We start from the raw sequence: 26,848 nt of genomic DNA, 5'->3' as shown, positions 1-26,848 counted from the left end.
ATGACCCTACAAAAGTAGTCTGCCAGGTGGTATCAAACAGCACGCCTAATACAGATGAAAGTCAGTGGGTGAATGTAACAAAAGGCAGTATAGTCCAGCTTATAACATCCATAGCAAAAGCAAGAAAAAATAACTTAGCTGCTAATGGCCTCCAAATCCAGGCCAGGCAGTACTTAAACCAATGTCGGTCCTCGAGGGCCGCAGTCCAGTCGGGTTTTCAGGATTTCCCCAATGAATATGCATTGAAAGCAGTGCATGCAAATAGATCTCATGCATATTCATTGGGGAAATCCAGAAAACCCGACTGGACTGCGGCCCTCGAGGACCGACATTGGACACTCCTGACTTACACCCAACGGGGAACCCTCCGTTTCGCATCAAATCGCTGCGTCAGGGGTGTTCATATCATTGCTTCACATCCAGATATTCCAGACCCACCATACTCCTCAAACATCCTCACCACTTCATCGATCAAAACTGCAGGTCCCGTGTATATTTCATGGAGCCAACATAACAAAGCCACCACATTGTATAAACATAAGTCAGGTAAGCACCCCCCCCCCCTTTAGGTCTATCTTGGATTAGTTTATGATAACCTATGTGTGTGTTCTACGCCCACGCCAAAGAAAGGAAGAGATAATGCCACGGTAAACTTCAACATCTCTACATGACACCCACAGGGGCAGCATCTATAAGAGATATAGCACCTTAGGTAGTAATACCATCTTAGTCAATGCTGCTTGCCCCAGAAAGGAAACTGGCAGCTCTCTCCATTGCTGACATAACGTTTTAATGTGGTCTAATTTCTCAGAAACATTCTTATGATACAAGACTATGGGATCCCGGTGCAGATAAATGCCCAAATATTTGAGGGTTCTCGCTGACCATCTAAATGGGAAAGAATACAGTGACCGACCACTGCAGGATGAAGAAACTGCTAGTGCCTCTGATTTGTCAAAGTTCATTCTCTTTTTTTCTTCAAAATTTTATTAGAATAACAACAAAAATACAATACAAAACCAATATCCACAAGCCACAAAATATTGCATACAAAACTCCATGGGGTCACACACCAAACAAAAGATGTACCATTGTTCTTCAGTACAAGACTTAAACACTCAGCACAACCCCAACCCATACTCCAAAATCCCACCCTCATCCCCTCCCCCGAAGAATCCCTCCCTTTGTCAAAGTTAATTCTCAATCCCGAAAAAGATCCAAAATCTTGAATAACCGAGATAAGAATGGAAACATCACGAGCTGCTGAGTTTAGAAAAACAAGCATGTTGTCAGCGAAAAGATTAATTTTATAGACTTGAGTGCCCACCTATATGCCCTGATCTTACATGCTAAGGGCTCCAAAGCCAGAACAAAGAGCATGAGGTAGAGCGGGCAGTCCTGTCTAGTTCCCCGGAACAATTGAAAGGAGGAAGTAAGTTCTCCATTGACCAAAATCTGTGCTGTCGGGGCCCGATACAAGGAACAAACCCCCACTAAAAAAGCACCCAGGATACCAACCTGCAGCAAAATCCAGAAGAGGTGGTCCCTGAGGATCTTATCAAATGTCTTCTCAGCATCCAAGCTGGTAATAATAGTATCCCCCCGGGACCCCTCCCCCCATCTGCAGCACCTGGAGCACATCTATGGAGGCAAACTGACCTGGAATGAATCCAGTTTAGTCAGGAAGGTAGAACTTCTCCCAGTCTAGTGGCAAGTATACTAGCAAAATATTTTGACGTCTTGGTTTAACAGAGATATAGGATGATATGAGCCCACAAGCTCAGGGTCTCGGGAGAACCACTATTGTGACATGAGTCAGTCTGCCTACGTCCTGATCCAGAGTACATAAAGCCCTACATAAGTCCTGAAACGGCCCAATCATATGGATTCCCAAAATTTTATAGAATTCCGGCCCCAATCCATCTGGACCAGGTGCCTTTGCTAACTTGAGCCGCTTCAGTGCCTGTTGTATTTCCTGCACCGTCACCGGCCCATTCAGGGTATCCATTTGCTCGGGCGTCAAAGAAGGAAGAGAAAGGTCGTGAAAGAACTGTCTCTGCACCTCTACATCACAACTACCTGCATCATACAAAGATTGGTAGAACTTTAAAAATGCCGTTTGAATACCTTCAGAATCCACAGTAAGGACGCCAGAAGAGGACTTCAAACGAGATATAAACTGCTTGGAAGACTTGGGTTTTATAAGACGTGCCAGGAATTTAACGCTCGGTTGCCCCAACAGTGTAGCTGGTATTTATATAACTGAATGTCCCGTTGGGCACGTTGATCCAAAAGCTCATTAATAAGCTTCCGCACCCCGACAAACTGCCTACAAGAAAGTCCTTTTCCAAATAAAGTGTGGGATTCATTTTCCACATTCTTGTAGTGGGTTCCGCCACTATTCCCAGATCCACTCATGTCATACCATGGTCAAAGACCACTTCAGCTTCAACATCAGTGGTCCCAACATGTGTCAACAAGGGTTGTACTAAAAGAATCAAATCCAATCGAGAATGGATTTTGTGCACATGTGAGAAGTGGGTATAGTTCTGTATGCCCTTCTCCCCTGCCCCCTTGGGTCGTAGCTTGGGGGGATTACAATTAATAGTTGGGTCAGGTGTGATGTTAAAATCTCCCCCCACAATAAGTTGATAGTCCTGCCACCCAGTTAATTTAGCTATCAAGTTGGAGAAGAATTGATGAGAATAAAGGTTAGGAGCGTAGCTAGAACACACTGCAAGTTTTCTACCCATTAACACTCCCTACCACATTATATATCTCCCCTTCGGATATTGGATCATTTTGTGGGTCAAGCAGGATAAGCATTTGTGAAACAACAGGGCTACTCCACGCTGCCTCCCAGTGAAAGATGAAAAACATCATCTCCCCTACTCATCCTACTTTCAACTTAAGATGCTCGACCTGCCTGAGATGTATCTCTTGCAACATCAAAATATCCATCTTTAATCGCTGCCACCCACAGTAAAAGAATCCTGCGCAGCAGACAGAAACTGGTCAGACTTCCAAGACATACAATGGCTCGACCTAGACAGACTCTACAAAAAATACAATCATGCGGCATGCAATCTCAATCACTGTCCCCCATACCTGTTAAAAGCTGCCAGCAGCAAATTCCGCACCCACCTCTTGCAATGGACTAATTAAATGCTCACAGAAGGCCAATTCCAGCAAGATCTCTCTGAGATCATAACCCCCATCCTGAAAGATCCTAAGGGAGCCATAGATCAACCATCCAATTACAGACCCATAGCCTCAATACTATTATACGCCAAGATAATGGAAGGCTTTGTAGCAAAACTCCTCTCAGAATACCTAGAAAACCACAATTTACTCCACCCCTCACAATCAGGCTTCAGAGGCCAACACAGTACAGAAACATTACTACTCTCTCTCCTAGACACAGCCAAACAATACCTAAGCTAAGGCAAAAAATGCTGCTCATTCAACTAGACCTCACTGCAGCATTTGACCTGGTAAAACACAACATCTTACTACAAACACTGGAGGCAATAGGAATCATAGGCAGAGTCTACAACTGGTTTGAAGGATTCCTCTGCTTAAGGAAATACAGAGTCAAAACAAATAAAGAACAAGCTGAAACCTGGAACAACCCCTGCAAAGTCCCCCACTATCCCCAACACTCTTCAAACTCTACATAGCCACACTCGGCACTTACCTAGACAAATTAGACATAACCTCATACAGCTACGCAGATGATATCACCATCATCTTGCCTTTCGACCAATCCACCAATGACACAACAATCAAAATACATACAACACTAAAAACAATATCACAATGGATGAGAGACCACAAACTAAAAGTTGAACCAAGACAAAACCAAATTCCTACTTCTAGAACAAAACAAAATACCCTCCATAACAAACCTAGAATTAAACTCCATCCTATACCCCCTACAACCCAACCTAAAACTGCTGGGAGTAATAATAGACAAGGGATAAACCATGCAACTTCAAAATCAGCAAAACAGTCCAGAAGGCATTCGCTACCATGTACAACCTAAGAAAAATCAGAAAATACTTCAACAAAGAACAATGCAGTCTCATGGTCCAAGCGCTAATCCTGGGTCTCCTGGACTACTATAACAGCCTATACCTGTCATGCCCCGCCTATACCTTAAAACAATTACTAACAGTGCAAAACACAGCTCTTAGATTGATATATTCATTGAAAAAATACAATCACATTACCACTGCTTATCAAGACTTACACTGGCTCCCAATACAAGCACACATACAATATAAATTCTTTTGCACCCTCTTCAGAGCCCTAAATGGATCTGGTCCCAGCTTCCTAAACAAACACCTTATCGGAAATAACACTTCAAGACCAAGGAGAACACAGGCTCTCTTCACCCATCTCCCAGCAAAAGGCATACAAAGCAAAAAATTATATGACAAACTACTAGCCACCAGAGTAGCGAAAATAGACTGCCACCTCTCCAAGCTACTGACCAAGACGACCAACTACAAAACATTCAGGAAAGAACTAGAAATTACACTTTTCAAAAAATTTGTCAAATGATCTAATCAAAAACCTTATAAACCCTCCCCCAAAACCCATCGCTCAAGCTAGTCGTCAATTCGTGTAAGCTCACTCTATCTATCAACTCTGTAAGTTCCCTGGGAATGCCCAGGCCAACTCTTTTTGTAAACCGCCTTGAACTGAAAGGTATTGTCGGGATAGAAAACACTAATGTAATGTAATGCAAGAACCTTCGAGTGCTGACAGGGGAGTGCAAGCCATTGACATTCAGTGAGGCTATACGCAGAGTATCCGTACCAGACAGGCTAAAGAAGAATAGAGTGCAGGTATAAACATAGATAGAGATTCAAGGGTTGGCCTGCCAGCTGAGCCCCCCCCCCCCTCCGAAGTGACATGAATAGCCCCAACTGCAGACAAACACTGATCTCCCCGTATAGTATTCTCCACAGACTACCCCTCCCTCCCTTCTCCCCTCACCAAATCCACCTCCTAGTCAAATCATTCCCCCTGACACCACCCCCTACCCCCACTCTCCAGACCTTTAACACACTCACCCCCCTGAACATCCATGTTTCCCGCCCACACCTCCGGCATAGCCAATCCACTACATATACCCTACCAACACGCACACATCAACATCCATACTAACTGCAGTCCCATCCAAAAGCATGCACTGTACAATACAATAAGTTGATAGTCCTGCCACCCAGTTAATTTAGCTATCAAGTTGGAGAAGAACTGATGAGAATAAAGGTTAGGAGCGTAGCTAGAACACACTGCAAGTTTTCTACCCATTATCACTCCCTACCACATTATATATCTCCCCTTCAGATATTGGATCATTTTGTGGGTCAAGCAGGACAAGCGTTTGTGAAACAACAGGGCTACTCCATGCTGCCTCCCAGTGAAAGATGAAAAACATCACCTCCCCTACTCATCCTACTTTCAACTTAAGAAACTCGACCTGCCTGAGATGTGTCTCTTGCAACATCAAAATATCCATCTTTAATCGCTGCCACCCACAGTAAAAGAATCCTGCGCAGCAGACAGAAACTGGTCAGACTTCCAAGACATACAATGGCTCGACCTAGACAGACTCTACAAAAAATACAATCTCTCCACCCCCCCCCCCCCCGATCACCTCAGTATAATACAAATGCTAGAAAACCCCACAATAAAGAAAGAAAGAAAAATGGAGCATGAAACGGTGTCTGCTCGGTGCACAAGTGTCCCACAACAATCAAAGTATAAAATAGACTGGGCATCCTGCAGCACTTGAACTCCCTGCACGGAGCAGTAGCTCACCATCTTTATTATGCCAATGCCACCAATCAGTAGACAGTAGGCAGGAGGCTATTGAGTCCCCACATCCTGCTCAGTAGGAAAAAGCCCATGGCTGGTGTGATAAAGCCAAAGTCAAAGTACAAGGCACCAGCTGGGCCCCCCCAGTAAATGAAAACAAAAAGAACAAGGACACATCCAGGACAAGATAATAATAAACTTCAAAAACAAACCCAGTTGAGAACAATGTTCCAGGACTTCGAAGCCAGAGCCCCCCTCCACCAGGCTGAGTGCCACAATGAAAATGTGTATGTAGCTGGACTCCACACACATCAGCTAGCTAACAAATATGCTTCTGCTTCATGGGTTGGGAGGAAGGTTTTATTGAAGGTGCGATTATTGTGCATAATACACACTCTGGCAGGGTACTGAAGAGCAAACTTAATCCCCTTGGAAAAGAGCTGCGAGCTCCACGGAATCATGGCCCTCCGCTGTTCAGGAACCTTCTGAGAGAAGTCCTGGAATAACAGAATCCGGACCCTAGAGTGTTCCAAGCAGCAGGATTTTTTGAACAAGTCCAGGGGCTTAGCCTTTACAACCTAGTTGTGATACCAAGCTAGAATCGCTCGCGGATTAGCCCCATCTTCTTTCTCACGTCGCAGCCCCACACAATGAATCCGTTCCACAACTACGAGTTCCGTGCTTGCCGGTAGACCTAGGGCATAAGTAAGCCATGTATCAGCAAAATGGAACAGAGCATCGTCGGGAACACTCTCCGGTAGGCCCACAATCCTGATATTCTTCCGGTGGCTCCAGTTCTCATGATCTTCTATGCGATCCATCAAAGTTTTAATCTGGTCCTCCACCGTCCGAAGCCTCCCCTACAATGAAACCTCACATCTTCCTGTGCAGAGACTCGCTCCTCAAGGTGTTGAATTTGGGCTGCCTGGCCTGCCAGCGAATTTTTAATCTCCTCCATGGACAAACAGTTTTGCTAGTTTGTCATCAAGAAGTTGTGACATGTTCCACAGGGAGACTTGCAGGTTGTCCTCAGAGGAGCCCGATGCAGTCTCCTCGGTTTGGGTGGTTGCCATCTTAGCACGGGATGTGGCAATTTTCTCCTTGCCAGGCCTCGGTGTCTTCACCGGCATACCAGGGGATCCGAACCACAAAATCAGCTAAAATTCACCAGGTTAGTGCTATTCCAGGTAAAGAACATAAACAGCTCCTTAAAAAGGGAGTATTCAGGGTCTGAGCATATTAAATACAAAGGTGATCAGGCAGGCAGCACGGAACCGAACATACAGATGTCCAATCAGGAACCAACCATCACGTGACCCCCCGAGGTATAAGCTTTTAAATAAATAATAAATAAAATTGTGAAGAGACCGATAGGAACTACAACAAACAAAATATGTGAAAGTTAGGCAGTCCCCTTGACAACATTACTGAATTACTATTCTTTTAAAATTGGATGTGTTAATATATACGCTAGCACTGTGGTGTTAAATTACTAGTCTTTTAAGCTGTACTCCAGCTTGAACAATTGCTCTCCTAAGTGGCAGTCTAGTTTAGCATTACTTTATTGTCTATAAAACTACATTTCTGCACAGTTAGAGAGACATGCTTGCTAGTGAAGAAACAATATTTTATGTCAGGCATTATATATGTATGTATGGCATTATAGTACTGTGTACTCTATCATCTCCATAGCTTAGCCAGTACACAGTAGTTTAAAGTTATTTTTTTTCTAAACCTATATATTTTTGTTCAGGTCTGAGACGTTTGATCTCGCCTAGAAAGGAACAGCGAGTGTGTGTGTGGCCTCATTATTTGTAGTGCTAGAAGCTTCTCTCCCTTGTCTTGTACGGGCATGAAATTTCCTACTAGCTGATTGCTACCTTAGGGTGGTTCTGTGCAGAAAGTATGCTTTTATCTGTTTAGTGCCTTATCTATTTTATTGTACTTTACTGTCTCTTCAAGCATTACCAGCCCACTTATTCTGAAGCCGTGTAGAGCAGGGGTGTCAAACTCAAGGCCGCGGGCCAAATCTGGCCCGCAGTATAATTATATTTGGCTCGCGAAAAAATACCAAATGTCTACTAGAGCTGGCCCACAGGTAGACAGGTAGAAATATTTTTCCTGTTTTGGACCAGACATTCTTTTATAATAAAAAGTCTCAATACCGGAATTTTACCTCAGCCATGTAAAACCGCCACAATACTCCCCATAATAAAGGATCGTAAAATAAGCCTACAAGACCCTGTGAATTATCGACCCATAGCCAACATCCCTTTTTTGGCAAAAATTACCGAAAGAGTAGTATTTAACCAACTGTCGGATTTTGTAGAATCAACCAACGTATTGCATCCTAATCAAACCGGTTTTAGGAAAAATCACAATACAGAGTACTCATTAATAGGCCTCACCACTAACATTATCTATAACCTAGATCATCATAACTCGGTTATACTCTTTTCCCTTGACCTTTCGGCTGCTTTTGACACCACTGATCATTCTCTTCTCCTAGACAGATTAAAAACCATAGGCGTCTGCGACTTAACATTACAGTGGTTTACTTCTTTTCTATCCAACCGATCATCTACGGTACACTTTAATAATACAATTTCTAAACCTTTCTCACACAACTACGGAATTCCTCAGGGTTCTATCCTGTCTCCCTTACTTTTCAATGTCTTTCTTTCACCATTACTAAGTCTAAGTTAATCAATAGGCTTTACTACTTACGCTTACGCAGACGACATTCAATTAACTCACCCTTTTAACCCCGAAAATTCCAATGAAATATTTCTAATTAATCAAAAATTAGAAAAAATAAAAAATTGGCTTACACAAAATAGACTAGCCTTAAACATAACAAAAACTAAGGCACTATTTTTCCCAATGAAACGGATTAAAACTATCGGCCCCATTCTTAATTGATAACACAATCATAAGTTTAGTATCATCACTAAAGATACTCGGGGTTATCATCGATGACAAATTTTCTTATCAAGAACACATCAGTAATATAGTTAAATGTTGCTTCTACCGTTTGCGTTTGATTCGCTCCATGTCCAAATTTCTAGAACCCAAATCCTTAAACATTTTAATACATTCTCTTGTCATCGCTAAGCTAGACTATTGCAATTCGCTACTGTTAAACATCACGCAAAAGGAAAAAAAAACGCTTACAAATAATCCAAAATATGGCAATTAAAATTATTCACAACGAAAAAAAATATGACCATGTAACTCCCTTTCTCATAGACTCGCACTGGCTTCCCATTAATCAACATATAACATATAAAATATTGCTCCAAGTATTTAAAACACTATCTACCAACGAACCTCAATTTATAGACCAGTTACTAATTCCACACAACACGACTCGTTCTCTTAGATCCACAACTCAAGGGTTGCTTATGGTTCCTTCCTTGAAAATTATTGGAACCAGACGTCATGACATATTTTCAGTAATGGCCCCTCTTACCTGGAATGCCCTGCCTTTATATATAAGAGAAGTTAAAGACCTCAAAATATTTAAAACCAACTTAAAAACTCTTCTCTTTAAAGCTTCCTTTAATCTTTAAACAAATTCTTTTTTAACAATTTTATCCCAATCCTTATGTTTTTTCCCTACTTGGCTTTTCCTTTCTTCTCGTCTGAAGAACAACAATTTTGTAATTTTTTCCCTCTCTTTTTCCTTCCCTCATGTACCTGAGTATATCTGTTTTGTCAGTTTGTTTTTCTCCTCTTTTAAAGCTGTATAACGTATATTTTATTGTTACTCGCTTAGTATGTAATAAGCGATTTATCAAATTTGATTAAACTTGAAACTTGAACTTGAAACTTTTTGGTCCAATCAGCTCACGTCCCCATTAGGCACGTCATCACATTTGACATTTTTACAATTTTTCGCAGTGTTCTCCAGCTCTTTTCACAGTCTCACACTGCGTCTTTTTTCTTCTTTTTAATCCCTTGTTGTATATAGTCTTTTGATCACATTCTAATTTTGGCATTTTGTTTTCTGGTACTCATTCTTTTCCAATGCTAGTGTTTTTCCGTATTCCTATTCGTTTTCTCTGCTTCACGTAATGGTTTATTATTATGATTATATTTTACGCTTTTTCAAACATTATATTTTTTGATTATATTTTACGCTTTTTCAAACATATATTGCTAATCCACATGGTATTTTAATTCATCCCTTTTTGGTTTTAATCCTTTTGTAGTTTTTCTATTTTAAGTTTGGTTTAGCTATTTTATATCAATCATGGGCTAGTTGTACATTGCGTCATTGTTTTTTAAACATATCATTTTTAAAAATACAGTGGTACCTTGGTTTGCAAGCATAATTTGTTCCAGAAGCATGCTCCTAATCCAAAGTGTTCGTATATCAAAGGGAGTTTCCCCATAGGAAGTAATGGAAACTTGGATGATTCGTTCCACATCCCCAAAACAGGCCTATGTCATCTCTCCTCCTCCCCCCCCCCCCCGACTCATATCCCGTCTTCTCTCTGTCATCCCTCCCTTTTTCTTTCTCACCTCAGTGGTTCGCCTCAGCCTGCCTTTTTTTTTTTTTTTTGTATAATCATTTTTATTAAGTTTTGGAATACAGATCATCACAAACTAACAACCACTGACAAGAGAAAATGCTGAAATAATTGGGTCTTATGTGTCATTCCTTCATGAAAACCCACGGAAACCTAACCCACCCATCTGAACCCCCCCACTTCCCACCCCTCAAGTACTCCAGTATCAAAAGTTCAATAAAGAACTGCGAGCTCTAGGGGACAATCCCCCAGATTCTCCTGAATTTCCTCCTAGGCCCAGGTCCTCCCCTCCAAACATCCAGGTATTCAAATTTCAAAAGAGTAAATAGTTCATTCCTCCACACAGTAAGGGTCGGCACTTCAACTTGGCGCCACAGAAAAAGAATACACTTCCGGGCCAACAAAGAGGCCTTTTGTAATAACAAGTTGCCTCCTCTGGACAGTCCCAAATGGACCCCCTGAGAAAAAAGCAGAACATCCTCTCTCAAGGGAATCTGCTTATGCAAAGCGGACTGCAGATACAGAGTTACAAAGGACCAGAATGTTTGAATGTGGTCACAAGACCAAAACATATGAAGTAGGCCTGCAGGGGCGGACTGGCACCGAGAACACCGAGCATGAGAGGCATATCCAGAAACATAGGCCCGGAATGGAGAGACATGCAGCCGCAGTAGAAACTTGAAGTGTTGCTTCTGCAGGACCACGGAACGAGTCATCCAAGGAAGATGTTTCATAAGGAGACGAATTCCAGAGCCCGTAATATGCTGAGACAGAGGAAAATCCTGATTCCACACAGCTGTCACCACTCAGCCTGCCTTTTAACACTCTCGGAGTGGGTGGGGGCTGAGAGGGAGCCTGTACGGATGAGCAGGCCTTGAGGTGAGAGCAACCTCACACCAGCCCCCTCCAGAGCTTTCAGCCAGAAAAGCCCTTCTGGAAGTGAGGGAAAGGACAGCTTTCTTCCAAACGGTGTGGAGGAGGAGGCGAGGGCTCTGTGCGTGCGCGCCTCCTGGGGGTTGTAGTCCTTCGATGGATGACCCGGGGGAACGTTGTTTGGCAAAAGGCTACAATTCCTAGAGCGCCAGGCATCTCGGAGGCATGCGAGCACCTGCGAGATTTGCGTTGAGATGCTGAGGGGAGGAGTGCGTGGGTGACACGGGTGGGAGGTGTGGTAGCTGAGACGAGCTGGCCAGAGGAGCTGAAATGACAAGCTATGTCCCTAGCTGCTAGCCAGAGGCCCTCCCTTCCTCCTCCCCCCATGAATGGCGGTGGAGACATCCCCACATGCACTGAAAGAAATCAGTTTGAAGCAAATGTGTTGATAAGGAAAAACTGTTCACAAAAAGCCGTCAGTTTATCACATTCTGTGGTTTCTGTAAGTAAGTATCACAGGGTGGAGAGAACCCGGTGGAAGTGCTCATTGATCGAGTCAATGCTCAGTTTGCGAGTTAAAGTTTGCTTGAGTATTTTGCTCTCTTGCCAAACACTCGTAAACCGTGTTACTCGCAAACCGAAGTTTGACTGTATATTGTTTCTTAAACATATTGTCTATGGTTTCATTTTGGAGTTGTACAATTATTATTTGGTTTATCTTATTATTTTTTATTAAAAGTTTGCTTTTTATTATCTTTCAAGATTTGTTGCACATTGTTGATGCCTAGGTTCTCAACTTTGATATGTACAATTTCCATTTTTGTCCTTACCTCTTTTTCCTTCTCACCATATTGAGCATGGCCTACATTCATCATATGTGCCCTATTCATTGTTGTATCTGATGAGAAGGAAAAACTTCCTCAATTGTAGACATTTTTTTCAATAAATATCAAGGTTGGACCGCGACTTTGTCCCAAGCTTTTAATTTTGGCCCACTGTGTATTTAGTTTGACACCCTTGGAATTTAGGGGGTGCTGTCTTTTTTTCTGATCCCTGGCAACTGTAACTATACTGAACTTGTAAGCAAAGACCGACTTATTCTCATATGCAAATAAAAATATTTTATGTTTTGTTTCTTACTGTCCGAGTGTTATCGCCATATATTCCTCCTAATTATATGAAACAGGTGCACGATTTATAACTAGCATGCAAAATTGTACACAAATGTTATAGAATAGAGCCTAACTATTAAGTGAGAGCTAATTGGCTTTAACTGCCAATGACAACCTTTAAGTGGAATTAATTGGCACCAATTTGTAGAAATTGGATCATTCTATGTCAAATAGTCCAGAGCTGCCCACTCAATCATCTCAGAAATTGACTGGGACCTCTAATGAAGATATCCAAAGTTTTGGGGCATGGTCTCAACTAGGTCCAGTTAGTTAGGCCAAGTTCTTGTATCTGCAGAAGATGTCATGTGGGAAGCCTACTTGAAATTGGACCAGTTGACATGGAATTACCCAAAACTGCTATTCTATAAACTTAGACCCAAATTCCCTATAGTGCACCATAAGTTATGCAGCAGTAGGCACCCTACCACTGCCTAACTTAATTGTTTTGATTGGTGCTATATGGCACGGCAATTGACTGCATTGTTTAAAACCAATAAAATTCCAATTTTTTAAAAGTAGGTGCTTGCAATAACTTTAACCGATGGCGTTCAACTCTCATCCACAAAGGCACCTACTGGTACCTTCGTCTAAAGAAGGAGTGGTTTACACAGGAAGTGAACGTAGGCGCCTCTAAGGATATGATTCTATAAAACCCTGGCTTACATTTCCAGCACCACCTTCCGCCGTGACCAAAATTCTCTAAACGGCGCCATCACGTAATTGACATGCAATTGGTGCCACTTTTCTAAGCGGCCACCACTAACGACACAGTTTAGTGCAGTGATCTCAAACTCAAACCTTTGCAGGGCCACATTTGGGATTTGTAGGTACTTGGAGTGCCTCAGAAAAAATAGTTAATGTCTTATTAAAGAAATGACAATTTTGCATGAGGTAAAACTCTTTATAGTTTATAAATCTTTCTTTTTGGCTAAGTCTTAATAATATTGTCATTTATAGCTAAAGAGATATATGATCCAGAAACTGTTTTATTATACTTTTGTGATTATGATAAACGTACCGAGGGCCTCAAAAGAGTACATGGCGGGCCGCGAGTTTGAGACCACTGGTTTAGTGCCTAAGTTCAAAGGGGACGTTAACTTGGGAGAGGAAAAGAGGTGTTAGGCACTTAAATGCAAAATTTATAGAATACTGTCAGTTACTGAGCAGAATAATATTATAAACCCTGCCCTTAGGCCCGGGAATAATGATAATTGTACAAATATTTCCAATCAAACATTATTTGTTAAAATTAACATAATAATCTTGTTTCAAAAGGCATTTGTACAATGGAAACGCATTACAATCAGACGTGTAAAATGCACCTTTTCTGAATCAAAATGGTCTCAAAGAAACTATTCTAGTTCTTCATTTATGTACTCTCGCAATGACCAATATTACATCACTCCACTCTACCAATGATTAGCCAGCTCACCACTGAAGAAGGCTGAGGTTATTTAAATAATAGAATTCCTTTTAGCTCTTATAGTTCTTAAAGAAAAGTTTTACAAATTATATATTTGTTCACAGCAATTTCTGAATATACATAAAACATTATAACATACCGAAAGAAAACTCCTTCTCTCAGTATTCTCTAAAAGTTTGAATCAAAACAATTCTGTGACCCTTTTGCTTGAAACACTGACAGCCTGGGGTTTCACAGACACTAGAAGAAAACCCAAACAACCCCCCTTAATGAGAATTCTTATACCAGAGGTCAAACTAGCTGACCTCTGTATATCCTGGGCCTCTCAAAGACTGGCATTTGCATGGTAACAGTGTCCCTGGCTTTAACTTAACTATTTCTATATATTGTCTCTGGAATTTCCAAAACCTAAAATTTTATAGCATTAGTCTTATAAACCATTTCATATTTAAATACACACACAATTCACATCCATCTAATCATACTGGGATCCCACATTCATTCATTAACATCCTTATGTCATATCTTATCACATATATCATAATTATTATCATAGCACAATGCACATTTAAGAGATCTGGGCTTCCTTCTTTACCAAGTAATGGAATGTGAAATCAGATATTCTCTGAGCTAGCTAGCTCAGGAACATCTGTCATCAATTAAACCACAAGGATTTTTGGCACAAACCTGAAATATTTTTAGGCAAAGAAAGAAAGAAAGATTGAGGCAGATTAATACCTCTACAAATGTGTTATATATCATATACCTAATTTCCCTTATGATCGTGCTTAATCCAGCAAATTACATAAAGAGAATATTATTATACTTATTCTTAATATTAATCCCTAGTGTTTTTCTGGCCTTTGGCTGCAATCCATATTCAAATTTTTATATCTTTGTACCTAACTTTTCATAGACTCCTAATTGGGCATAGGCCTTATCTTCCACAAATGCATTACTAACTAGATTTACCCAGAATTATATGAAAAGTAGGTATTTTATATGTAGAAAAAATCTACACTGTACTCAACAACTACACATTATCCATTCCAATACCATGCCACAGCGCCCCCTGTCCATTAGTGCCACTACTCATTACACCTACAACTGACAGTATTTAGGCATGAGCATTTATATCAGCTTTTGATATGATGTAATGCTCGCATCTAAAAATAGTGCTCGAGAATACTTGCTTAGTGCTCAATTTTTTTGTGCCTAGCTCAACAGGAAACTGCCTAGCTGCAGGAAATGAAAAAGGGGAAAGGGACTGGGACTTGTATTACTGCCTTTTCATAGTTTTACAACCACTCTCAATGTGTTTTACATACAAGTACTTCAAGTATTATTCCCATCTGTCCCAGTGAATTCACTCTATCTAATGTACCTGAGGCAGTGAGGATTAAGTGACTTGCACAGGGTGCTGAGGCTGTAGTTCTAAACACTACACCACACTCTTCAAGAACTATAGTAGGCTGCTTGATAAGTAGAAAGAACTGTAGGCTAGTAGTTACCTTAGAACTTGCATCAGGGACTCCTCAGGGTCCATCATTACTTATAATTTTAAAGGGGGCAGATGAAGTGTTAGATTTGCCACATTCTCAAAACCCAATTTTATTTGCAACCCTCAATTTTCAAGAGCCTTTTGGACCATTCATAAAACATCACCTAAGTGAGATTATGCTAAACAACACTTTTTAAGAAACCATAGACAAAATGACCAAAGACATAACCTTCCTCAGGCTAACCTAATCATGTGCTTACTCAAGGGCTACAACACAGAGATTACATCAAGCCATCATGGGCTTCAAATACTCTTAATTTGCAACATTTTTCAAAGCATCCATTCTATATTTATATCTATACCATCATTAAATTTGGGATGTTCATTATCCTGTCCTTACTCTTCCACTTTATATCAATCCAATTATCCAAGGCATTCAATATATGCTCAATGCTCACTCTCTAATCCTTCTCCCAGCATACCAGAACACATTATACACACCGTATTCTTTAACTTCTCATATTCTTCCATAGATTTACAGGAGCATGTAGCCTCTGCCCACTCCAGGCGTTCCTCCGCAGTCCGCTTCACTAAACTGTCAAACACTTCAAAGTATAACCAGGCCAGATTTTCAGGCAGTTGCAGCTTTCCACATGCAATATGCTTCCACATGGTCCAAGAAAGGCGTGGATAGCAGTCATCATTTGATCGAGTTCGAACATATGAGGACATCTTCCGTAAATAGTGCATGCTGAACTTGGATGGAGGAGGTAGCTGTAAGACTCCAACAAGAAAGGGCTCCATTCTCACCCATAGCTGGACATTTAACTGATCCATTTTCAGAAGCACTGAGACACCTGCAGTATTTGCAGACACAGGACTGTGAAAATCAGAAATATCAACAGTTAGAAATGTTACTGTAATTAATTCAATTCCATAACTTATATCCTAGCTTTTCAGATACCCCATTTGACAGGGCTATATGTGTCTATGAATACCATTAAGGTGGCATCCTTACAGCAAGTGATTAAGAGAAATAAAGGGAAAACAGCTCTCACTACAGTGATGGCTCCTATAAGCCAACCAATGCCACTAAAGATGCATTTCTGAGTTGCTCCCCCCCTCCATTCAAATTATCTGGACTAGCAAAGAGGTCGAAGATATCCAGGAATGACTTGTCTTAGCTTATCAGAAAAGAAGGACATTGCAAGAAATACTACGAAGCAAAGTCAAAAAGAGCATATTTATTTTTATTTAATATATTTTCAAACAAATGTAGTCATAGAAATCCTAATTAATAACGATCTCCTAGCGATACAGACAAATACATGCTAGAACCATTCTAAAACATGGGTGGAATCAAGACAAAATTTAGTGGTGCTCAGACAGTAGCTCCAGTAGTTGGGAAGTAAGGCCAATGTGCTGAGCATACTTCTTCAGTCTGTGTCCTGATTATGCAAAAAGATCCGGATGGGCTGGCATGGATTGCAATCGCAACTCCAGCAGTTGGGAACTAAATAAAGCCTGTGCCCAGAAGACTTCTACAGTCTATGTCCCAAATATTTCAAGGATAGATTAGGTATGTGTATTTTATATCCTATTCATATTATATGCAAAGCGGGAGAGGAACATTAGTTTGTAATATTGTTAAACTTAGTTTAATCAAGTATTGACAATGAATATGACGATGCTACAGCCAAAAGTATGAAACCACTCTGCCAATATTGGTTGGCATTCTGGCAAATTGCCAGCTGCTGTATTTGTGATGCCAGTATTTCATTATGAAGGAGTATAACCTACTACAGTGTCTCTCAAACCTTTTTAGCAACGGCACACTAAATGGAGCAAATGTTTTTTATGGCACATCACAATGGGTAATTGTAACGACGGTGAAACTAAAGTAGATAGAATAGAATTGCTAATCAATACGATGGATGTGCTTGTTTTTGAGTGCAAATTAACTCAAAACATGGCTTGATAGTCAACAAGCAAACATGCATTTATTTCATCATCCACCATCTGCAGTCGTTCTCTTTTTTTATTTTCAGCTCTGACAGAAATGTCAGAGCTGATAAAGCAGTTACTTACCGTAACAGTTGTTATCCAGGGACAGCAGGCAGCTATTCTCACAAGTGGGTGACGTGATCCAACGGAGCCCCGATGCGGATGCCTCACAAGCAGACTTGCTTGAAGAAACTCGAAGTTTCGAGTCGCCCGCACCGCGCATGCGCGAGTGCCTTCCCGCCCGACATCGGGCGTGTCTCCTCAGTTCAGATAGCTAGCAGAGAAGCCAACCCGGGGAAGTGGGTGGGATGTGAGAATAGCTGCCAGCTGTCCCTGGATAACAACTGTTACAGTAAGTAACTGTGCTTTATCCCAGGACAAGCAGGCAGGTATTCTCACAAGTGGGTGACCTCCAAGCTAACCAAAGTGGGATGGTGGGAGATAGAGAATGACACGGTGAAAAAATTGGTCCCCGTCACCGCCCCGTCCCCGTCTCACCATCCCCGTCACCGCCCCGTCCCCGTCTCACCATCCCCGTCACCGCCCCGTCCCCGTCTCACCATCCTCTTCACCGCCCCATCACCGCCACTGCCACCCCATTCACCGCCCCGTCACCGCCACTGCAATCCCATTCACTTTTCTTTATTTACGTATAAAGGAAACATTCTTTAAAACTTTAAAACTTAGTTAAATATTAGTTAATAACTATACAAAAACAAAACACGCAGAGAAAAAATTAATTAATATAAATTCTCAAAACTGACACATTTTGATCACTAAATTTAAAATTGTTATTTTTCATACAGTTTTTCAATCACTAATCTTCCACCACCCCTGGGGCTAGCAATGCAAAAACAAACACGACATGTACTTTAAATGCTTACAAAGTCCCACCTCTTTACTAGAGATCTTACTGAGCTCCTTCAAACCCCCAAGCTCCCATCCCATACACCTCATTTGGGCCAAAAGGGTTTCCGAAAGTACTTTAGCCCAAAGAATGTAGGGCCTCCCTTTAGGTACAATTATTCCAAGGAACCCCAATGGCCAAAATTAGAACCCATGAAGGGACACAGAGCGTAGAAGTCTGCTTGGTGTTCTCTTTAAGTCTCAACTACTGGAGTTGCCATTGAAGCATATTCTAATCTGTCTTGCCATACATGAGACACACACTGTAGAAATCTGCCTGACTTTGTTCTAATGTTCCAACTACTGAAATTGCTGTTGAAGCCCTATCTAACACATCCTAATCTGTCTTACCACACATGGAACAAAGACCATAGAAGTCTGTTCAACACTGGCCTTACTGTAGTTCCTCACAGCCAGAGTCGCTGTATAAGCAGTGCTGCAAGTCTCCCCTCCCCCCAGCGATCACGGCAGGAGGGCACCCAACCCCTCCTGTAGACCCCCCCAACGGCCCTCCCGACAATCGCAGCAGAAGGGTACCCAACCCCTCCTGCCGGTCCTCCCAATGGCCTCCCCTAAGATCGCCGGCAGGAGGGTACCCAACCCCTCCTGCTGGACCCCCCCCCAACGAACCCTCCCACCCCGGAACCCCCTTAGTCTTACTTTCCAAGTTGGACCGGACGGCTCCTCACACGTATGGCCAGCAGGCTTGCCTCCGTCCAAATGAGGCGGGCCCGCCCCTACCCTGCCCAACCCACATGATCCTAGGGCCTGATTGGTCTAGGCACCTAAAGCCACTCCCGCTATAGGAGGGGCCTTAGGTGCTTGGGCCAATCAGGCCCTAGGATCCTGTGGGTTAGGCAGGGGAGGGGAGGGGCGGGCCCGCCTCATTTGGACGGAGGCAGGCCTGCTGGCCAGACGAGCGAGGAGCTGTCCGGTCCAACTTGGAAAGTAAGACTAAGGGGGTTCCGGGGTGGGAGGGTTCGTTGGGGGGGGGTCCAGCAGGAGGGGTTGGGTACCCTCCTGCCGGCGATCTTAGGGGAGGCCATTGGGAGGACCGGCAGGAGGGGTTGGGTACCCTTCTGCTGCGATTGGCAGGAAGGGTTGATCTGACAAATGAGGAGCACGGTGAAACACAGGTAAATAGCGGTTCCTAGAAGGGGGTACATTGGCCCGCGGGGACAAACCTGTTCACCGTTTCCGCGGTCGGTGAATGGCCTTGTCCCCGTCACCGCAGCGACTGCTAGTTTTCTTCCCCGTTTTCGGCGGTGACCCGCGGCTTAAATGCGGTGGCCGCGGGTAAACCGTCACCGTGTCATTCTCTAGTGGGAGAGTTGGCAACTTAGGAGAATAAATTTTGCAATACTGTTTGTCCAAACTGTCCATCCCGTCTGGAAAAAGTATCCAGACAATAGTGAGAAGTGAAGGTATGAACCAAGGACCAAGTGGCAGCTTTACAAATTTCCTCAATAGGTGTAGATTTGAGGAAAGCCACAGAAGCTGCCATTGCTTTGACCTTATGGGCTGTGACTTTACTGTGAAAAGGAAATCCAGCCTGGGCATAGCAGAATGAGATACAAGCCGCCATCCAATTGGAGATGGTACGCTTAGAGATAGGACGTCCCAACTTGTTTGGATCAAAGGAGACAAAAAGCTGAGGAGCAGTTCTGTATGGTTTGGTGCGTTCCAAATAGAAAGCCAAAACATGTTTACAGTCCAGAGTATGAAGAGCTTATTCTCCAGGATGAGAATGAGACTTTGGAAAAAACATTGGAAGAACAATGGATTGGTTGAGATGAAACTCCGAGACTACCGTATTTGCCGGCGTATAAGACGACTGGGCGTATAAGACGACCCCCCAACTTTTACAGTTAAAATATAGAGTTTGTTATATACTCGCCGTATAAGACTACCCCTTCTTCCGATTCGCGACCCCCCCTCCCAAGCCGGCAAAAACAGCTTTGCACCGCAGGCCCAGCCGCCCAAGACGAGTCGGAGGCCCCTACCCGCCGCATCCTGCACGTGGGCAGACTCAGCACAAACGCTGCTGATGGCCCCAATCGACACGCTGACCTCCCCGCGCACGCTGACCATCTTCTCTCTGCCTGCACTTTCCCCGCGGCCCTCTTCGGCGACTCAGCAGGGGCAGCGATCAAGACAGGCTGCAAACGTCGGGACCTTCCCTCTCTGAGTCCCGCCTATTTTGTTTCAACTTCCTGTTTCCGCATAGGCGAGACTCACAGAGGGAATGACCGCCTGTCTTGATCGCCCGAGGCTGGGAGGAACAGAAGATTTCTGCAAACACCATCGGGGCAGAAAATTTAACGGGTCCATCTCGCCGGTCCTGTGCGGACCGGCAGGAATTTTCTGCGGACCGGCGGTTGAAGAACTGTGATGTAAACCAGTGTTTTTCAACCTTTTTTGGGCAAAGGCACACTTGTTTCATGAAAAAAATCACGAGGCACACCACCATTAGAAAATGTTAAAAAATTTAACTCTGTGCCTATATTGACTATATATAAAGTAATTCACTTGAGTGCCACCGCCACCATCGGGAACAGGCCGGCGCCAAGTTCTCCCTGCTTCTCTTCCCCGCGGGGCCGACCAACACTCGCCACCCGTCGTCAATTCTAACGTCGGAGAGGACGTTCTAGGCCAGCCAGGCAGCGATTGGCTGGCCCAGAACGTCCTCTCCGACGTCAGAATTGACACGAGTGGCGAGAATTGGCCGGCCCCACAGGGAAAAGCAGGGAGAACTTGGCGCCGGCCTGTTCCCGATGGCGGCGGTGGCACTCAAGTGGCTAAAGAGCCGCAGTTTGCCGGCCTAGGGACAACACTGGAGGGTGGCCAGCTGTGCACCCCCTTGGGACGTAAACCCAGGGTGGGGCAGACCGCCACCCCCCCACCCTGGTATGCCACTATCTGTACCTCACTCCCTCCCTATGACCAAAAATTCTCCTTTCTTCTATTCCCCGTGTACACAACCATCTCTTTCCCTCCCTTCCTCTCTCCAAAGTCCATGCCTTCTGTGTTCAAACACTCATTCCCTCCCCCACCTCAGCATCTCTTTCCCTCCCTTCCTCTCTCCCAAGTCCATTTCTTCTGTGTCCAAAAACGCATTCCCTCCCCCACCTCAGCATCTCTTTCCCTCCCTTCCTCTCTCCCAAGTCCATGCCTTCTGTGTCCAAAAACCCATTCCCTCCCCCACCTCAGCATCTCTTTCCCTCCCTTCCTCTCTCTCAAGTTCATGCCTTGTGTCCAAAACGCACTCCCTCCCCCCTTTTGTGTTCCGTGTTTGCCTCCCAGCCCATCTTTGCAACTTTCTCAGCAAAACGAAGCTCAAGCCGCGAGGCTTGTCTTCTGCTTCCTGCCTGCCCTGCCGCGCACAAATAGCCGAACGGAAGTATTCTCCGACGTCAGCGCTGACGTCGGAGGGCAGGCTTTGCTTAAGCCCTCCCTCCGACGTCAGCGCTGACATCGGGGAACGCTTGCGATCAGCTATATGTTAGTTGCAGGGCAGGCAGGAACAGAAGACGAGCCTCGCGGCTCGAGATGTATTGAACTCCGCGGGTCCCCCGTCCAGCTCTCTCCTGTCCACGTGGGGCGGACCGCCCCTCTCCCTAGACTGTGGCCTAGGACCCTGGGGGAGCCCGGGCCCCCTGTCAGCTCCGGGCCCCTGAATGCAGGACTGGTGGTACTGCCCTGATGGCGGCCCTGACCGTACGGCACACCAGGCAACATCTCGCGGCACACTAGTGTGCCGCGGAACAGCGGTTGAAAAACACTGATGTAAACAGTACCCGGCGTATAAGACGACCCCCGACTTTGGGGAGGATTTTAAGGTACTGAAAAGTCGTCTTATACGCCGGCAAATACGGTACTTTAGGAAGAACCACCTTGTCATGATGGAACACTGTAAAAGGTGGATCTGCAACCAACGCTTGAAGCTCACAGACTCGTCGTGCAGAAGTGAGGCCAATGAGAAACACCACTTTCCAAGTGAGATACTTCAGATGAGCCTTGTCCATTGGTTCAAATGGAGATTTCATCAGTTGAGTAAGAACAATATTGAGGTCCCAAACCACCGGAGGCGGTTTGAGAGGAGGTTTGACATTGAAAAGTCCTTTCATGAATCTGGAAACCACAGGATGAGCAGAGAGAAGTTTCCCTTCAATAGGCTGATGGAAAGCAGCAATTGCACTAAGATGGACTCGGATCGATGTAGACTTGAGAACAGAATGAGAAAGGTGCAACAGATAGTCGAAAACTGAAGATAAGGAGGAATGTTGAGGTTCCGTATGATGAGAAAAACACCAAGTAGAAAATCTAGTCCATTTTTGGTGATAGCATTGTCTAGTAGTAAACTTCCGCGAAGCTTCCAAAACATCCCTCACAGATTGAAAAAACTGTAGAGGCGCTATGTTGAGAGGAACCAAGCTGTCAGGTGTAGAGACTGCAGGTTGGGATAAAGCAGAGATCCCTGATGCTGCGTAAGCAGAGAGGGAAAAACTGGTAGAAGGTACGGCTCCCTACTGCTGAGTTGAAGTAGAAGGGAGTACCAGGGTTGCCTGGGCCACCGAGGAGCAACCAGAATCATGGTGGCATGGTCGTACTTCAGCTTGACCAGCGTCTTTTGAATGAGAGGAAACGAAGGAAACACATATAGAAAGAGATTCGTCCAGTCCAGAAGAAAACCATCTGCTTTGAGGCGATGAGGAGTGTAGATCCTGGAGCAGAACTGAGGCAGCTTGAAGTTGTGGGGGGCTGCAAAGAGATCTATCTGAGGCGTTCCCCACTGAGAGAAGATGTGATGAAGGGGCGTGGAATGGAGAGTCCATTTGTGAGGCTGGAGAAGATGACTCAAGTTGTCTGCTAAGGCATTGTCCGCCCCCTGAATGTAGACAGCTTTGAGGAAGGTGTTGTGGCGAATTGCCCAATCCCAAACTTTCAGAGCTTCTTGACAGAGGGAGGCCGATCCCGTCCCTCCTTGTTTGTTGACATAATACATTGCGACTTGACTGTCCGAGCGAATGAGGACTACACGGTCGTGAAGCAGATGCTGAAAAGCATTGAGAGCATTGAAAATCGCCCTTAGTTCCAGAAGATTGATGTAACACTGACGATCCGCACTGGTCCAATAGCCTTGAGTACGGAGACCATCTAGATGAGCCCCCCAAGCTCATCTAGATGGTAAGTTGAAGAATCGGTCGTGAGAACCTTCTGATGGGGGTGTGTGTGAAAAAGTAAGTCTCTGGAATGGTTGGAAGAGAGCATCCACCAGCGAAGAGACTGTGTCAGAGCAGGAGTGACCTGGATGTGTCAAGTCAGAGGGTTGGAAACCTGCATCCATTGAGATGCTAGGGTCTACTGAGGAATTCTGAGGTGAAGTCTGGCAAAAGGAGTCACATGTACTGTAGAAGCCATGTGCCCCAGAAGAACCATCATGTGTCTCGTTGAGATGGACGGGCGAGAGGAGACCGAATGACAAAGATGGAGAAAAGCTTCCAGACGTTGTTGAGGAAGAAACGCTCTGAGTTGGACAGTAACCAGAACAGCTCCGATGAATGGAAGAGTCTGAGAAGGCTGGAGATGGGATTTTGGAAAGTTGATTTCGAATCCCAGACTCTGCAGGAACCAGATAGTCTGCTGGGTCGCTAGGACGACTCCCTGAGACGTGGAATCCTTGATGAGCCAGTCGTCCAGGTAGGGAAACACCTGAAGACCATGGTTCCTGAGCGCAGCGGCTACTACTACCAGGCATTTGGCATTTGGATGACGAGGCCAGGCCGAAAGGGAGCACTCTGTATTGATAATGAAGATTTTCCACCCGAAATCTGAGGTAGGGACGGGAGGCTGGATCGATGAGATCCTTGAGATCTAGAGAGCATAACCAGTCGTTCTGGTCGAGGAGGGGATACAGAGATGCTAGGTCAACATGCAAAATTTTTCTCTGACTAGAAATTTGTTAAGCACCCTGAGATCCTAAATAGGACGCAGATCGCCCGTCTTCTTCGGAACAAGGAAGTACCAGGAGTAAAATCCCTTGTTCTGATGAGCCAAAGGAACTGGCTCGATAGCTCGGAGCTGAAGCAAAGTTAGAGCTTCCTGAAGAAGAAGGGCGTTCTGGGTAGAGGTGGAAGGATACTATCTGGGAGGATGTTCCGGAGGAACTTGATGGAACTGAAGAGAGTATCCCTCCCTGACGATGGAAAGGACCCAGAGGTCGGTGGTAATAGTCGTCCTTCGGTGGTAAAAATGATGGAGACGACCTCCGTTAGGGGGAAAAATGGGAAATGGCAGAATGACTGAGGTTATGCTTTCCAGCAGACAGTCAAAAAGGCTGAGGAGTCTTGGGGACAGCAGGTGGCTGAGGCTTCTGCTGTTTCTGAGGATGTTGCCTCTTGACAGGCTGACGAATGGAAGGAGCCTGTTTAGGTGGAAAACGCCGTTGATAAATCAGAGGAGGGTGTGTAGGGCGAGGAGGGGCCGGCTTTGGCTTCGGACGGAGATTAGATGCAAAAGACTTCTCATGGTCCGAAAGATTCTTGGTGGCTGCCTCAATCGACTTGTCAAAGAGGTCATTGCCAGCGCAAGGAACATTAGCCAGCCGGTCCTGCAGGTTAGGATCCACGTCGATGGTCCGGAGCCACGCCAGCCGCCGCATGGCCACCGAGCAAGCAGTAGCTCGAGCAGATAGCTCAAAAGCATCATAGGAGGACTGAAGAAGCTGCAGCCGAAGTTGGGACAAGGATGCAAGAACTTCTTGGTATTCAAAATGTGCACGAGAATCCAGATAAGGCATGAACTTTTGAAGGATGGAGAGAAAGAACTCAAAGTAGGTGATGAAATTAAAATTATAGTTGAGGACTCTGGAGGTCATCATGGAGTTTTGGTAGATGCGACGACCAAATCTGTCCATCATTTTTCCTTCCCTGCCCGGAGGCACAGTGGCATACACCTGAGAAGGATGAGAACACTTCAGAGAAGATTCAACCAAAAGGGATTGGTGAGACAATTGAGCACTGTCAAACCCCTTGTGATGTACAGTCCTGTATCTGGAATCCAATTTGCCTGGAACAGCTGAAATGGAATAAGGAGTTTCCAGACAGCGGACAAAGGTTTGATCCAAAAGCTTGTGAAGAGGAAGCTTTAGGGATTCAGCAGGAGGTTGAGGAAGATGCATGGTCTCAAGGTACTCCTTGGAGAACTTAGATCCAGTGTCAAATTGAATATCCAAATCAGCTGCCATCTGACGCAGAAAAGATGAAAAAGACAGCTGATCTGCCAAAACCTGGCCTCGAGAGGGACTCGAGGATGTCAAGGCAGCTTGCTCCAATGAAGAAGGAGATCTGGATGGCGAAAAAGAACCCACCCGGTCTTCGAGATACTGAAGCAGAAGGGTCGAAGCATTCGGTGGGGAATACTGAAGAAAAGGCTGCTTCCGACGAGGCGAGGCATGCCTGGATGAATGCTTCGAAGAATGTCTCGATCTATGATGTGAGCTGTGCCTTGAAGCAGGCCTCGACAATCGAGGAGAGCGCGCCCTGCCGAAGCCCCCAGAGAATGGATAGGGCTAGAGGCTGTGGAATGAAGCAGAGACGATTGAGAGGAAGACCCTCGAGGCACTCACAAAGACTCTGCTCCTTGCATCGAGTGAACAGGTTTCAACGGAGGCATGGGTAAAGACTCTGCTCCTTGCGATGCATGCCGAGATGCCAGACCACACACTCGCAGAGACTCTGCTCCCTGTAGAGAGTGTGCATACGACTGAGGCACAGGAGGTGGCTCGACCTCGCGGGAGACCTCCGCATGCCCAGGCTGGATTTGAGAGAGAAGCTTCGGCCCCATGGTAGTAAAGAGCTGAATGAATTCCTTCTCCAATAAGATCTGGAACAAAGCCAGCAAGGATGGATCTGTGTCTCCAACGGGCTTTGTGCTCCCTCGAGGCAGTGTGAGTGTGTCACCACTCTGCTGCCCGAGACCGGGACTCCACAGCACTACTAGTGGCTAAACATTGAAAGAACACCAGTGTGTGACCCGGCCTGGAGTCACCCTGCAGGAATGGACTGACACCAAAAACGGGGTCCAAGTTTCAAGTTTTATTTATATTTGATTACCGGTAATCACTTAATTAAAATTGTTTCTAAGCGAATTACAATATATAAAAGTAACATATAATTAAACATAATATTAAAATAAGAAATAACATATAAGATATTATAAAACTAGCAATTTATACAATGAATACAATTTAAAAAAAAAAAGGAGGATTTACATATTAAGTATATATGATGGGCTCATAAATTTATACAATGATGAAAAAGATATAAACATAAAAAAGGAAAAATTAGGAATAAAGCGTGGAAAAGAAGAAGAAAGGGAAAGAGGAAGAGCTCAAAAGTAATTTATAAGTTAAAAGCATCCTTAAATAAAAAGCATTTTAAATTCTTTTTAAAATCGCTTAAGTTATTTTCATCTCTTAACTGTAAAGGTACTGAATTCCAGAATTGTGGCGCTGATACAGAGAACATATCTTGTCGGCGGGTTCCAATAATTTTTAAGGAGGGAATCGTTAAGAGTTTATGGTTGGTTGATCGAAGAGAACGTG

At 44.3% G+C, this 26,848-nt stretch overlaps 1 protein-coding gene across 4 annotated transcripts in view; it reads right to left on the bottom strand.

Moving 5' to 3' along the window:
- TBCCD1 (TBCC domain containing 1) overlaps positions 1–26,848 on the bottom strand; it is a 510,277-nt gene that overhangs the window by 383,411 nt on the left and 100,018 nt on the right. For all 4 annotated transcript variants that reach the window (XR_004539667.1, XM_033946897.1, XM_033946899.1 and 1 more), the window contains one exon: positions 15,835–16,213. Coding sequence is in view for 3 of the 4 variants with exons in the window: in XM_033946897.1 (XP_033802788.1) it covers positions 15,835–16,170 (336 nt within the window). In the remaining variant the exon portion in view is untranslated. The remainder of the gene's footprint in view (positions 1–15,834; positions 16,214–26,848) is intronic.

Source organism: Geotrypetes seraphini, chromosome 5 (assembly GCF_902459505.1).
Source record: "Geotrypetes seraphini chromosome 5, aGeoSer1.1, whole genome shotgun sequence".
Classification (NCBI taxonomy): Eukaryota; Metazoa; Chordata; class Amphibia; order Gymnophiona; family Dermophiidae; genus Geotrypetes; species Geotrypetes seraphini.
This window is presented reverse-complemented; position numbering and strand designations above follow the sequence as displayed.